Source organism: Myotis myotis, unplaced genomic scaffold (assembly GCF_014108235.1).
Source record: "Myotis myotis isolate mMyoMyo1 unplaced genomic scaffold, mMyoMyo1.p scaffold_m19_p_4, whole genome shotgun sequence".
NCBI classification, from domain to species: domain Eukaryota; kingdom Metazoa; phylum Chordata; class Mammalia; order Chiroptera; family Vespertilionidae; genus Myotis; species Myotis myotis.
Window position 1 is genome coordinate 108,183,104 of NW_023416346.1, and position 15,441 is coordinate 108,198,544.

At 38.3% G+C, this 15,441-nt stretch overlaps 1 protein-coding gene across 1 annotated transcript; it reads left to right on the forward strand.

Moving 5' to 3' along the window:
- The first annotated feature begins 7,992 nt into the window (after positions 1 to 7,992).
- On the forward strand, positions 7,993 to 9,591 carry LOC118653580 (protein FAM47E-like). Its single transcript, XM_036304220.1, has one exon. It carries the CDS (start codon positions 7,993 to 7,995, stop codon positions 9,589 to 9,591), a length of 1,599 nt encoding a protein of 532 aa, XP_036160113.1.
- The last annotated feature ends 5,850 nt before the right edge of the window (positions 9,592 to 15,441 follow it).

Consider the following 15,441-nt stretch of genomic DNA (forward strand, 5'->3'; position numbering starts at 1 on the left):
GATGAATGAAAAAGTAAAAAACTTATGTGAGAATCAAGAAGAAGTAAAGAGTGATATAGCTGCAATAAATAACACCATGAAAAGTTTCAACAGTAGACTAGGAGAAGCGAAGGACCAAATTAGCGAAATAGAAGACAGGGAAACAAATACACCCAAACTGAACTGTAACTGGAGGAAAAAAAATTAAAAGACACAAAGAGAACCTAAGGGAACTTTGGGACAATATGAAACAAAGAAACATATGAATAACAGGGGTGCAGAATGACAAGAAGAGGAACAAGGGTTAGAAAAATTATTTGAAGAAATAATGTCAGAAAACTTCCCTGATGTGGGGAAGAAAAAAGTCACACAGCACAGAGAGTCCCAAACAAGATAAACCCGAAAAGACACATAACAAGACACATCTTAATTATGATGGAAAATGTTCAGGACAAAGAGAGAATCTTAAAGGATGCATGAGAGAGAATGGAAATTATGTACAAAAAATCTCCCCTTGGATTATCAAATTATTTCTCAAAAGAAACACATCAGGCCAGAAAAGAATGGATGGAAATTTACAAAGTGATGCAAAGCAAAGGACTGAATCCAAGAATACTCTATCCAGCAAGGCTATCATTCAAAATTGAAGGGGAAATAAGAAGCTTCACAGATAAACAAAGGCTAAGGGATTTCATCACCACCAAGCCAGCAATCCAAGAAATTCTAAAGGGACTGGTGTAAGAAGAAATAAAAAGGGAATAAGAGACATGGGGACAAAAAATAAAAATGGCTACAAATAAGTACCTATCAATAATAACTTTAAACATAAACAGACTAAATGTTCCAATCAAAAGACATCAAGTGTCTGAGTGGATAAAAAAACATGATCCATACATATGCTGTCTACAAGTGACCCACCTCAAAAAGAGGGACTCACACAGACTGAAAGTGAAAGGATGGAAAAATATGTTTCAGGGAAATGAAAATGAAAAAAATAATGAACCTGGGGTAACAATACTTATATCTGGCAAAATAGACTTTAAAGTGAAGGCCATAGCAAGGGATAAGGAAGACCACTCAATAATACCAAAGGGATTGATAAAACAAGAGTATATAACCCTGGTAAACATATATGCACCCAATGCAGGAGCACCCAAATACATAAAAAAACAACTCCTGGACGATATCAAGGGAGAGATAGACAACAATGCAATCATAGTAGGGGACTTTAATACCCCATTCACATCATTGGATAAATCCTCTAAACCAAAAACCATGAAAAAACAAAAAACAAACAGCAATTCTAAATGACCCACTAGAACAGTTGGACTTAATAGACAGCCTCAGAACATTTCACCCCTAAGCCCCGAAATATATGTTCTTCTCAAGTGCACATGGGATTTTTTCAAAGATAGATCACATATTGGGTCACAGGCAAAGTCTCTCAAAATTCAAGAAGACTGAAATCATATCAAGCATCTTCTCAGAACACAATGGCAAAATATTAAAAATAAACTACAATAAAAACAATAAAAAATTCAAAAATTTGAAATCTGAATAACATACTAGTAAACAATGATTGGCTTACCAAAGAGATCAAAGAAGAAATTAAAACCTCCTGGAAATGAATGACAATGAAAACACAACAATCCTAACTCTGTGAGACACAGTGAAAGCAGTCCTGAGAGGGAAGTTTATAGCTCTAAAAGCCTACCTCAAAAAAAACAAGAAAAAGTGGTAATAAATCATCTAATGCTACAACTTAAAGAATTAGAAAGAGAGCAACAAGAAAAGCCCAGAGTGGGCAGAAGGAAGAAGATAATAAAGATCAGGGCAGAAATAAATGACAGAGTCAAAAAAACAAAAAAACAAAAGATAAATGAAACCAAGAGCTGGTTCTTTGAAAGGATAAACAAGATTGATGCACCTCCAGCTAGGCTCACCAAGAAGCAAAGACAGTGGGCCCAAATAAGTAAAATCATAAATGAAAGAGGCGAAATAACAAAAGACCCCACAGAAATAAAAAAGGATTGTTAAAAAATACTATGATCAACACTAGTCCAACAAACTGGGCAACCTAGAGGAAATGGAAATATTCCTAGAAAAATAAAACCCTCCAAAACTCAATCAGGAAGAATCTAAAAATCTCAGTAGGCTGATAACTATGGAGGAAATTGAAGCAGCCATGGAATATCATCCAACAAACAAAAGCGACATTGTTCACAGTGGAGTTTTACCAAACATTAAATGAAGAACGAAAGCCTGTCCTCAAACAATTCCACAAAATTCAAGAATAAGGAACATTTCCCAGCTCATTCAATGAAGCCAGCACCACCCTAATACCAAAACCAGATAAAGACAACAAAATGAAAGAGAATTATAGGTCAATATCCCTTATGAACATAGATGCATAAAATCGTCAAAAAAAACCAAAATCTAGCAAATTGAACCCAGTGTTACATTAGAAAGATCATACACCATGACCAAGTAGGATTTATCCCAGGGATGCAAGGGTGGTACAGTATCTGAAAATCAATAAATGTGATACATCATATAAACAAATTGAGAGATAAAAATCACATATTTATATTAATTGATGCAGAAAAAGCATTTGACAAAATCCAACAATCTGTCTTGAAAAAAACCCTCAGCAAAGTGAGAATAGAGGGATCATACCTCTACATAATGAAAGCCTTATATGACAAACCTACAGCCAACATCATACTCAATGGGCAAAAACTAACACCATTTCACCTAAAAACAGGAACAAGACAGGGATGCCGACTTTTACCCTCTTGGAATTGCTAGCCATAGCAATTAGACAAGAAGAAGAAAAAAATTTAACCAAATTGGAAAAGAAGGCGTAAAACTGACATTATTCACAGATAACATGATATTGTACATAGAAAACCCTAAAGACCCTATCAAAAATTATTAAACTTTATAAATGAATTCATCAAGGTAGCAGGATACAAAATTAATGTCAAGAAATCTATGGCATTTTTACACCAATAGTGAACTTATAAAAAGAGAGATTAAAAATCAATCCCATTTACCCTTGCACCAAAAAAAATTAAGATACTGAGAAATAAACTTAACTAAGGAGGTAAAAGACCTGTACTCAGAAAACTACAGGGCATTGAAAAAGGAGTCAGAGGAAGACATAAACAGATTGAAGAATATACCCTGTTCATGGATTGATAGAATCAACATCATTAAAATGCCTATACTACACAAAGCAATCTATAGATTCAATGCACTCCCAATTAAAATACCAGCAGCATACTTCACAGACCTAGAACAAACCCTCCAAAAATTCATCTGGAATAAAAAAAAGACCCCGAATAGCTGCATCAATTCTGAGTAAGAAGAACAAAGTAGGAGGGGAGGGATCTCAATACCAGATATCAAGCTGTATTACAAAGCCACTGTTCTCAAAACTGCCTGGTACTTGCACAAAAACATACATATAGACCAATGGGATAGAATAAAGAACCCAGAAATCAACCCAAAACACTAAGCTCAATTAATATTTTACAAAGGAGGCAAGAGCATTCAATGGAGTCAAGAAAGTCTATTCAAAAAATAGTGTTGGGAAAATTGGACAGATACATGCAAAAAAAAAATGAAACTAGACCACAAACTTACACCATACGCAAAAATAAACTCAAAATGGATAAAGGACTTAAACATAAGATGGGAAACCATAAAAGTCTTAGAGAAATCCACAGGCAGCAATATATCAGACCTTTGCCAAAGCAATACCTTCACTGTTACAGCTCTTAGGGCAATGGAAATTAAAGAGAACATAAACAAATGGGATTAATTCAAAATAAAAAAAAACACATTCTGTACAGCAAAAGAAACCATCAACAAAACAACAAGAAAGCCCATGGCATGGGAGAACATATTTGCCAATGTTATCACAGATAAGGATTTAATCTCCAACATTTACAGGGAGCTCATACAACTTAACAAAAGTAAGAAAAACAACCCAATCAAACAATGAAGTAAATAGGTTCTTTTCGAAAGAGGACATACAAATGGCCAAGAGACATATGAAAACATGCTCAAAGTCACTAATCATCTGAGATGCAAATCAAAATGACATGCGGTACCATCTCACACCTGTCAGAATGGCTATCATCAACAAATCAACAAATGACAAGTGCTGGCAAGGATGCAGAGAAATAAGAACCCTCGTGCACTGCTGGTGGGAATGCAGACTGGTGCAGCCACTATGCAGAACAGTATGCAGTTTCCTCAAAAAAAACTAAAAATGGAACCCCCATTTGACCCAGTGATACCACTTCTAGGGATATATCCCAAGAAACTAGAAACATCAATCAGAAAGGATATATGCACCCCTATGTTCATAGAGGCACAATTCACCATAACTATGATTTAGAAACATCCTAAGTGCCCATAAGCAGGTGAGTTGATTAAAAAACTGCAGTACATCTACACAATGGAATACTATGCTGCAGAAAAAAAAAAGAGCTCTTACCATTTGCAGCAGCATGGATGGAACTGGAGAGCACTATGCTAAGTGAAATAAGCCAGTCAGAGAAAGATAAGTATCACATGAGCTCATTCATATGTGGAATCTTATGAAGACAATAAACTGATGAACAAAATAGATCCAGAAACAATGTAATTTTGATTTTTTAGAAGTGAAAACATAAAGGGAAATGTAGTGGAATAATTTGATGTTGAAAAAGTTTGCTACATTACAAGGTATCAGAAATGTTTTAAATGTGCTTATTATAAGTGATCAAAGTTATGGTAAGAACTACTTTTAAGACACAATCTTCACATGCTCTGTATTGCTTTAAGAAGCAAAATATGGGACAATTGAGAAAGATAAGCATTCTACATCAATGATCAGTCTTCAGGAATATTTGTTTTGGGAGATGCTAAAAAACTACAGCAAGCCCATTTTCAATAGCCATAATTCCTAATGTTATGGCTGGTACTCCAGGGATCAGATTTATGCCCTGGAATACCTGCCATAGCCAGAGTAGGATGGATCCTTGGAAGATACTGATTTGAATAGATTAATGTAATCTCTTGTATTTAAGAGGGAAGAGAGCTCTGGAAACTTAACTTGGAGCACTTGATGCTCATTCATTACATTTCACTTGATAACTTTAATAGTGGGTATATGTAATTTCTGTTGTACATCTATCCTCTTTTGCAAAAGTATATGTCATATGACAAAAGGGAACAATAGTGAACTTTCAAAGGCATTTGAATATATCAGGAATTACCTTTAGGCTAATTGTCTTTTTTCCTATGAAAATGTCACTTTGCTCTTGAGCTTAAATGGAGATATCTCCCCTGTGCTTCATACTGCAGGAATAATAATAGTAAGAATACTAATTTACAAACAATGTTTGCTAGCGTAGACCAAGTTCCCATTGAATCATGGTCACTGATTTTTTATTCCTTTGCTTCATATTTTAACTACTACCAACAATCTTAAGTCATCTTAACTGTATGAATATATTTAATTCTATTTCATTGATATGCAATCTTAACCTGCTTCACTTAACACTTACTCAGAAAGAATGTATTTCAAGGGTGAAGACTAAGGAAAACCTTGGAAATAATTCATATGGCAAAGATTGATGGGAATTTTATTATAGGGAAGACATAGTGTTTGTATCTTTAATTGCAATTGTTTGAGAATCCGGCACACTACCTCATACAAAATGGGTACTGAATAAATGTGTGCTGAATAACTGAATGAATGAAAAAATGTATCTTAAGAAAAGATTCAAGTTGCTGCCATGGTTGAAGAATTACATCTAATCTGTAATTTGTGTATTAGAGTATTATTGGCTTTGACAAAAAAAAAAAAGCCACGATGAATTGAAAATTGTAAAACACTTAATGTTATATACTAAGGAGTTTAGTATTTATTTTATGGATTTTAAAGTAGATGAATATGCTGAGTATTAGGGAAAAAAGAAAAATAGATTGGTAAGGATTGTAAGAGAGGCATTTTAATAATGTAGGTGTGATCTACAATTTCTAATCATGGAGAACAGCGAGAATTTAATGAGGTATTTGATGGCTTAGACATGTTCACTGAACTTTGAAAAGGCAGACTCACCAATTGATGGAGACAAAACAAAAAAAGTAAATTATAATTTCTGTTCTGGCCAAAGTAGAGTAACAGGGATCAGATATATGCCCTGGAACACCTGAAAAAAGGGAAAGAAAATAAGATAAAATTATGAAAGACACTGGACATCAGGAAGCAGAGACTGACCCCTCACAGATAGGAAATAAAGGAGGTGAGGCCTATGATTGCTTCAAATTCCTTGAGTTTCTAGGCCACAGCTCAGAGAGGCAGAACCCAGGCAAAGACCAGTGGTCTCACTACTAGTATGTAGAGGAGATGGAGCTAAGACACTGTGGAGAAAAAGGTGGGTAGAGTTCTCAAGGCAGACAACCAGAGAGCAAAATGAGAGAAAGAACTCCAGAATCTTGCACCCCACAGGAATGATTCATTCAGCTGATTACTGATCAGCTCATGTGTGAATACATTATTAGAAGCCAGGAAAGCCCTAACCGGTTTGGCTCAGTGGATAGAGCATCTGCCTGCAGACTGAAGGGTCCCAGGTTCGATTCCAGTCAAGGGCATGTACCTTGGTTGCAGGCACATCCCCAGTAGGGGACGTGCAGGAGGCAGCTAATTGATGTTTCTCTCTCATCAATGTTTCTAACTCTCTATCCCTCTCCCTTCCTCTCTGTAAAAAAATCAATAAAATATATATTTTTTACAAAGCCAGGAAAGAAACCACTGGAAAGGATTCTTGATAACTGATACTCACACAGGGCCTGCAATAGTGATCTTTACTGTCAGCCAGACTAGAAAACCTCATAGAGCAGTGGTTCTCAACCTTGGCTGCACATTAGAATCACCTGGGAATCTTTTTAAAATCCTGATTTCTGGGTCTCATCCTCCGAAAATTCTGTTTCTTTGTTACTAATGTTGTGGCCCCACCCCATAACAAAGAAACAGAATTTCTGGAGGATGAGGCCCAATAATCAGGATTTTAAAAAGATTCCCAGGTGATTCTAATGTGCAGCCAAGGTTGAGAACCACTGTTCTAGATGCACAGGCACTGAATAATTTACGTGGAAGGGTCTTGCTGCAGGAGTGAGGAACAGTTAACCATACCACATGGTATAACATTAATTAGGCATGTACTATCACAGGGAACTGCTCTGCTTATTTCAATCAAATCTTAAAAAGGATCCCCCCCCCAAAAAAAAAGGATCCCAAAGAATCAAACTGTTTCCAAGCAACACAACGGTATCCAAAAAGGGCAAATATTATTTGTAAAAAGAAAATGGATGTTGAACAACACATGGGTTTTAAATAAAGACAGGATCAGTAGTAGGGCACGGATCTATCCTTTGCCCTCTAATATGGCTTTAATATGGCACTGTTTTTCAGATTAATGTTGAAAATGTTACCTTAAAAGATAATTGATCTTGATTTCGGAGGGGGATTTTGAGTGCCACGTTAAGTTGTATACCCAATGTCTCACTCACCTCACCCATATTTGGGCAAATATCAAAACCTGAGGGCTGTGAGTACATAGAAAAAAACATGGCTCTCAGAATCTCCCGCCTATCAATTGTCACCTATAATTTATCCAGGAGAAATGAAAGTACTTGTATGAAGATGTGAACACGTGAAATATTCGTGACCCCTTGATTTCCAAACAGCCTCAAACTGGAATCAATCCAAAAGTCCATCAAAAGATGAATGGCAGCTGAACTGTGGTGTGCCCATACACGGGAATAGTTCTCTACCACAAGCAAGAATACAACCTTGCGGGCCATCCCGGGACAATGCAGGCTGTGCAGGGGCACATGCTGACCCACCTCAGGAAAGAATAAGAATGCTGCAGCACCAGGCAATGGTCTCCTAGCAACGGGGCGGCTGGGACAACAAACCCCTGAGGCCCCTGGGCGCCCTGGTCCAAGGGCGCCATGGCGGGCCAGCAGTGGCCCTTACCTGAGCCCCACAAGGGGTGGCTGTTAAAGTCGGACCTGAGGAAGAAGGCGCTCATAGAATCGGGGATGATCAAGCCATGGCAGTCAGGGCCAAAGCTGGACAAGAAGCCGGAGTTCAACAAGAAGTGGCTGCTAGGACCACGGAGGCTGGATCCCTTACCCCTGGGCATGAAATGTAAGCCCTGGTTCAAGGACAGGGACAGGTTGCCTTCCCGCTATATCTCAAAGCAGAACAAGCTTGGGAAGTGCCCCGCCTCCATGGACAGCAGGCGGTGGGTATTTGTGAAGGAGGGGGTGGACGACTTCAGAAAGGGCTGTCCATCTCCTGAAGATGTGATCACTCGTGGCCCTCGGGAGAGCTTTCTCCCCATGATTGCTCATAGAATTCCCCGCCCTCCGCCCAAAAAGATTCACAAGCAGCCGCCCAAGGGAGCGAACCTGTGTTCCAAGCTCTCCCAAGCCCAGCGAGCACGGAAGGCCTTTGTAGAGAACATTGAAGCCAGCCTGACCCAGCATTCCCTGGCGAACTGCCTGAATCTGGAGGAAGATCTCCCTCCAGACCTCCTCCTCAAGGTCCTGGAAGTGCTAGATCCTGACAGGAAGCTGGAGGACACGTGGGCGTATTGTGAGGGCACCAAGGAAAGAAAGAAGACCCCCACACACCTGTGTGAAGAACATCCTGAGGAGGTCAACCTGGAGCCTCCCCAGGCAGTGAACCTAGAACCTCCCGAGGCAGTGAACCTGGAGCCTCCCCAGGCAGTGAACCTGGAGCCTCCCGAGGCAGTCCACCCGGAATCTCCCTGGAAGCTCAACCTGGAACCTCCCGAGGAGGACAACCTGGAACCTGAAGACCAAGCCCACGTGGAAACAGCCAAGGAGAGTCTCCAGTCATATTTATTCAGTTTGTTTCCTGAGGAAGAGACAAATGCAGCATGCACAACGGATATCCCCAAAGATCCTGGGCTCCAAAAAGCAAAAAGAATAGTTCGGGAATTCTGCAGATGGATCAATGATAAATTTGGAGACATAGGCATTGATGAAGAGGACATCATGAAAAAGTTTGAAATTGACTTTGAGGGCCCATTCACCCATAATACAGTCAAAATAAAGAAAATAACCCAGCTTCCTTTGAATATAAGGCCCTGCACACAGCTAGATGCAATGAAGCAGAGAAAATTCTCCCTGCAGGAAGATAACTGGGAAAGGAAACTCCGCAAACGAAAAGACCCTTATAAACCCAAACAGCGGAAGATAAGGTATGGAGCATGGTACCTGGACCCCAAATCCTGGAAAAAGCTGGCCAGTGACCAGCCTTTGCCCGACCCTGAAGTCGTCCCTGACAAGGAATATTGGACCTATCGAAGGCATTTTGAACCAGACATTATTGATGACCTTTATGGACCAATTGCCTTCAAAGATTTCATTGTAAGCAAGGGCTACAAGATGCCAGGTGTGATTGAGAAGATGTTTATGAGGAAGGGATGGAAATATGAGTCTGTGAAGACTCCTATACACCGAGTAATGAAACTCCTCTCCAAACCCAAAGAGGGGGATTCAGAGGAAGAAGAGAATTAGACAATTTTCTATTTACTACTCACTTGGCTAGTGTGTCTCTCTCATTTTAACATCAGCCAGAATTCACCATGAGTGCCTCACTGTGTATGGACAATTTGATTCCAAAACATCTGTAAATTTAACACCTACTGCTAATAAAAATTTCTAAATGAGCTTCTGCTTGTGTTCATCAATATTTTATGTATTTATTTTACCAACTATGAAATCAATATTTACATATACTCCTCTTGGTTTTTATTGCATTAGGAATATTATATTTTTATTTCAATTATTTATTAAAAGTAACTATAAATGAAAGAATTACTTACAAAGGATCTTGTTGCCCAGCCGATGTGGCTCAGTGGTTGAGAATTGACCTATGAACCAGGAGGTCATGGTTTGATTCCCAGTCAGGGCACATGCTCTGGTTGCAGGCTTGACCCCAATGGGGGGGCATGCAGGAAGCAGCCGACTAATGATTATCTATCATCATTGATGTTTCTTTCTCTTTCTTTCCCTCTCTAAAAATCAGTAAAAATATATTTATAAAAAATTATGCCAGCTACCACATGGAATGAATCTCAAAATAATTGTTCAGAATGAAAGAACTGTATCACTCCAATTATATTTCACCTATAATGCATTATGTCAATATTTTTTTAATCAAAACTTGTAACACATAGCCAAAGTAATTTTATGCATTGTTTGTGAATTATCTATGGCTGCCTTTGCACTACAACATGAGAATTTAGGAATTGTCACAGAGATCACATGGCCTGCAAGCTTAAAATATTTCCTATCTGAATTATTACAGTAAAATGTACTGTCCTCCTAATCTAGAAGAAAAAATATATTCATACATATATTAAGTCAATGATGCCACACTTTAATTGAAGGAAAGATAATACATGCTCATCTATGGAATAGAATAAAGTAAAATACTTTTAAAGAATAACTATTTAGTTAGACCTTTTTTTAACCCTTTTCAAATCTGCCTATTAATTTCAATATTCTTAGGGTCAAAAATCCCTGAGGCAAATCATCATAGCTTATAGTTCCTGCTTCTTGTGATGTCTCTCCACGTGATGACTTGTCATGCAGAGATTTCCCATGACTCCAAAAATGTGGATGTTAAATGTGAGATAAGGCACCCTGAACATGATAGAGACAAACTAACTTTCTTCCCAACTGAAATGGCTAATTAATTCAATTGGATGTCCACAAAGGTGGGTTGGCCAGGAAACGTGTTTTGTATATCCATAACATTTTTCAATCTTTTTAATTGAATGCTTTTCTGTGGGGGCTGCACTTGCTACTTTATCACCATCCTCATCCCATCTTAGTAAGTCTTTGATCCATTTTACACAGTTAAATGACCTCCCTGGCCCACATGGGTATTTGAGTTTATAACCTTTGAACTAGAAGCAGAATCTTCCCTGAGGTCACTAGAGTCTATAAATTATGAAAACATTTTCACTAAAATAATTAATTCTTGCAAATGAGGCTATTATCATCATTCTGTTTGTGAGCCACCAGAAAAACCTATATTTCGTGATTATTCTTAACATTACTGTTAGGATTGAGTTATAGACTAAAGAATAAGAGAATTCTATAGTTCCACTAATATTAAAATTATTAAGGAATTTATTATGACAATTATTTTGTTAATCAAAAGTTGAAATCTGTAGCCAAGTTAATTTAAGTCTCATTTAATAATAAAATTGTGATCACCTTTATTAGGATTGCATCAAGGCCCAAAACCTGATTGGAACCTACTAAACAAAAATTATAGGATAACCTTTAGGTGTTTTATTTTATCATTGCTCCCTATAGAATATATTTAAATTTTCTTATTATAGTCATAAAAATTCACTGTGAAAGTTTATATCTTTTAAAAAATATTTTTATTGATTTCAGAGAGAAAGGGAGAGGGAGAGAGAGAATCATCAATGATGAGAATCATTGATCAGCTGCCTCCTGCACGCCCCTTACTGGGGATTGAGCCTGCTGAACCCCAGGCATGTGCCCTGCCCAGAAATTGAAAGATGACCTCCTGGTTCATGGATTGACACTCAAGCACTGAGCCTTGCCAGCTGGGCTGAAAGCGTATTTCCATATCATATAACAGAGCTGTAGAACACCAAGGAGCTTCAAGTGCTGAAAATCTCCTGTGCAAAATTGATAGGTGAATAAAACTACCCAGCACCACCAAATATCCTCCCATTTCTATTCAAGTGCAGGTAATCTTTGCATGCCATGAATATCAACTTAAAATTCACTCATAAATGTAACATGAGAAATCAAGCAACTCCTTTACATTTTATTTTATTTTTTTAAAATATATTTTATTGATTTTTTACAGAGAGGAAGGGAGAGAGATAGAGAGTTAGAAACATCGATGAGAGAAAAACATCGATCAGCTGCCTCCTGCACATCTCCTACTGGGGATATGCCCGCAACCCAGGTACATGCCCTTGATCGGAATCGAACCTGGGACCTTTCAGTCCGCAGGCCGACGCTCTATCCACTGAGCCAAACCGGTTTTGGCAACTTCTTTACATTTTAAAAATAACAGCTAAACCTGTCTGTGATGGGACAATTTATAGCAAGAAAGATTTGTAGTGTAGATCTACAGTGCACTTCTGCTTGCCTTCATAAAGGAATTCATATGTAAATAGAACTATATGTATATAATATTTCATCTTGATAGGACAGGAAATATATATGTTTATTTGCAAATTTTCTATTTTAAATGAAGTCTGTCTGTGAGTATTGTGAGCTTTAAGAACCAGGTCTTTTCTATTTATTTTTGTAAGTCAAGGCCTAGAATGTCTCTCTGACCCAGACTTTCTCAGAATAATTAAGTTTACATCACCATTGTATTTTAATTCTGCACTTGTTTCCAAACTAGTCTTTCTTCTCTTTAAGTATGTTTTTCAAAAATGCAAACCTGGTCCAATTCACAGGCTTGCTATCTCTCCAGGCTAATCAATAACATATCTGTTTACGTAGGCACACCTCCCACACACATACTGCCATACAAACATCCTACATTACAGACGCCAGTCCACCTGTGCTTTCACACCTCTATGTCTTTGTATATGGTCTTCCCTATTGTTAGGTCTTCACTCTGGCTGCTATAATCCTGTTTCAATGCTCTCTCCTCTGAAGCCAATTTTATGATTGGTTTTATCAAGACCTTGTTTTTAAGCAACTGAGGGGCACCGGGAATGAGATACAAATAGGAAATAAGTTCAACTTGGTTTGAAACCAGGGAACCTGGGGAGGTAGAAAATCCTTGCTCAATAGGTGCTAGTTTTCTATCTTCCAGGGAACCTGCACACTTGATGTAAGAGAGTGAAAGCTTGAATGCCATAGAGGACTTTTCAGGAACTTCCATTCAGCTTGAAGGGGTAAAAGTAAAGAATGTGTTAGGAGTTTGCCCAGAAAATGTTGGCGGAATAGGCTGACGTCTTCTGAGCCTTGTCCCAGAGCAGATAGAACTAGAATAAATGAATAACATCCACCCCGAATTGGCAAAGTAAACACAGCTGGTAAGAAAATTTGCAGCCGGGAAAGGCAGAGGATGCCTGGAAAATGGTAAAATCAGGGATCTGAGCTGGAGAGAACTGTGAGACCTCTGATCCCGGAGCGTCAGAAGAAAGCTGCAGGGCACTGAGGCCATGTCCCTTGGGACAGGCCCAGCATCTGACTGTGGAAAGGGGGTCCACAGGACTGCTGGTGGCAGGGGATGATATATCTAAGTCCACAGCTACGAGGGGCTGATCCAAGAGGAGGCAGCCTGGACAGTTGCCTAAGCCGTGCCATGTCGGGGTGAGAGGGGCTCACAGTGGCACAGCTCTTTCCCCATCTTTTTGGTCTTTCCTTTTATTCACTAAACCTAGTTCATAGGACCTTTCAAATACAAACACTCACCTGTGGCTGAGGTGTGGGTGGAGGTGTAGACTTGTGGAGTCTGGGGAGAGTCTGGGAGAGGAGAGGGTCGGGGAGAGGTGGCCGCGAGTCTGGCCATGAGTCATACCTGACACGCTGGACCTAGCAAGCTATTTTCTCCTGAAGAGATAGCCCCTCCCTGCAGTCTCCAGTCAACCAATACAGCTACACCCAGACTACCCCCTGAGTGGTACAAAGGATACAAAGAAATAAATCTGAATAGTTCCTGAGAGCCTTCAGGGACTGGGCTAAAGAGAGGCCATTCAGTCCCAGCAACAGGAAGCTGAGAAGTGGCAGATAGTGGATCTTAAACCAGCCCTCATGGGGAATTAAAACTTGTTGGAAAGGAATGACACTTCACTATTTCATTTTTATTTTATTTTATTTTATTTTATTTTATTTTATTTTATTATTATTCTGTTATTATTTTGATATGGAAAAATATCTTTCAAGCAAATGGAAATGAAAAAAAAAGCTGGGGTAGCAATACTTATATCAGACAGAATAGACTTCAATGTGAAGGCCATAACAAGAGATAAGGAAGGCCACTTCATAATACTAAAGGGATTGATACAACAAGAGGATATAACCCTGGTAAACATATATGCACCCAAATACATAAAAAAACAACTCCTCGATGATATCAAGGGAGAGATAGACAACAATATAATCATAGTAGGGGATTTTAATACATCCCTGACATCATTGCATAAATCCTCTAGACAAAAAATCAGCAAAGAAACAGCAATCCCAAATGACTTACTAGATCAGATGGACTTAATTGACATCTTCAGAACATTTCACTCCAAAGCCATGGAATATACATCATTCTCAAGCGCCCATGGGGCATTTTCAAAAATAGACCACATATTGGGTCACAAGCAAAGTCTCCCCAAATTCAAGAAGATTGAAATCATATCAAACATTTTTCTAAGACCACAATGGCATAATATTAGAAATAAACTACAATAAAAATAATCCAAAAAATTCAAACTTGGAAGCTGAATAGCATGCTATTAAACCATGATTGGGTTACCAAAGAGATCAAAGATGAAATTAAAAACATCCTGGAAACTAATGACAATAAAAACACAACAATCCAAAATCTATGGGACACAAAGAAAGCAATCTTGAGTGGGAAGTTTATAGCTGTACAGGCCTATCTCAAAAAACAAGAAAAAATGATAATAAATCATCTAACCCTGCAACTCAAAAAATTAGAAAGAGAGCAACGAGAAAAGCCCAGAGTGAGCAGAAAGAAGGAGATAATAAAAATCAGGGCAGAAATAAATGACATAGAGACCAAAAAACAATACAAAAGATCAATGAAACCTAGAGCTGGTTCTCTGAAAGGATAAACAATATTGATAAACCTCTCACCAGGCTCACCAAGAAGCAAAGAGAGAGGACCCAAATAAACAAAATCAGAAATGAAAGAGGCGAAATAACAACAGACCCCACAGAAATACAAAGAATTGTAAAATAATACGATGAACAGCTCTTTTCCAACAAACAAGACAACCTTGAGAAAATGAACATATTCCTAGAAAAACACAACCTTCCAAAACTCAATCAGGAAGAATCTAAAAATCTGAATTGATGGACAACTATGGAGGAAATTGAAGCAGTCATCAAAATGATTCCTGGAAGCAAAAGCCTGGGGCCAGATGGCTTCACAGGGGAGTTTTACCAAACATTCAATGAAGAACTAAAACCTATCCTCCTCAGACTATTGGAAAAAATATTCAAGAGGAAGGAACACTTACAAGCGTATTTTATGTAGTCAGTATTACCCTAATACCAAAATCAGATAAAGACAACACAAAGAAAGAGAATTACAGGCCAATATCCCTCATGAACATAGTGCCAAAATCCTCAGTAAAATTCTAGAAAATCCAATCTATCATTACATCAAAA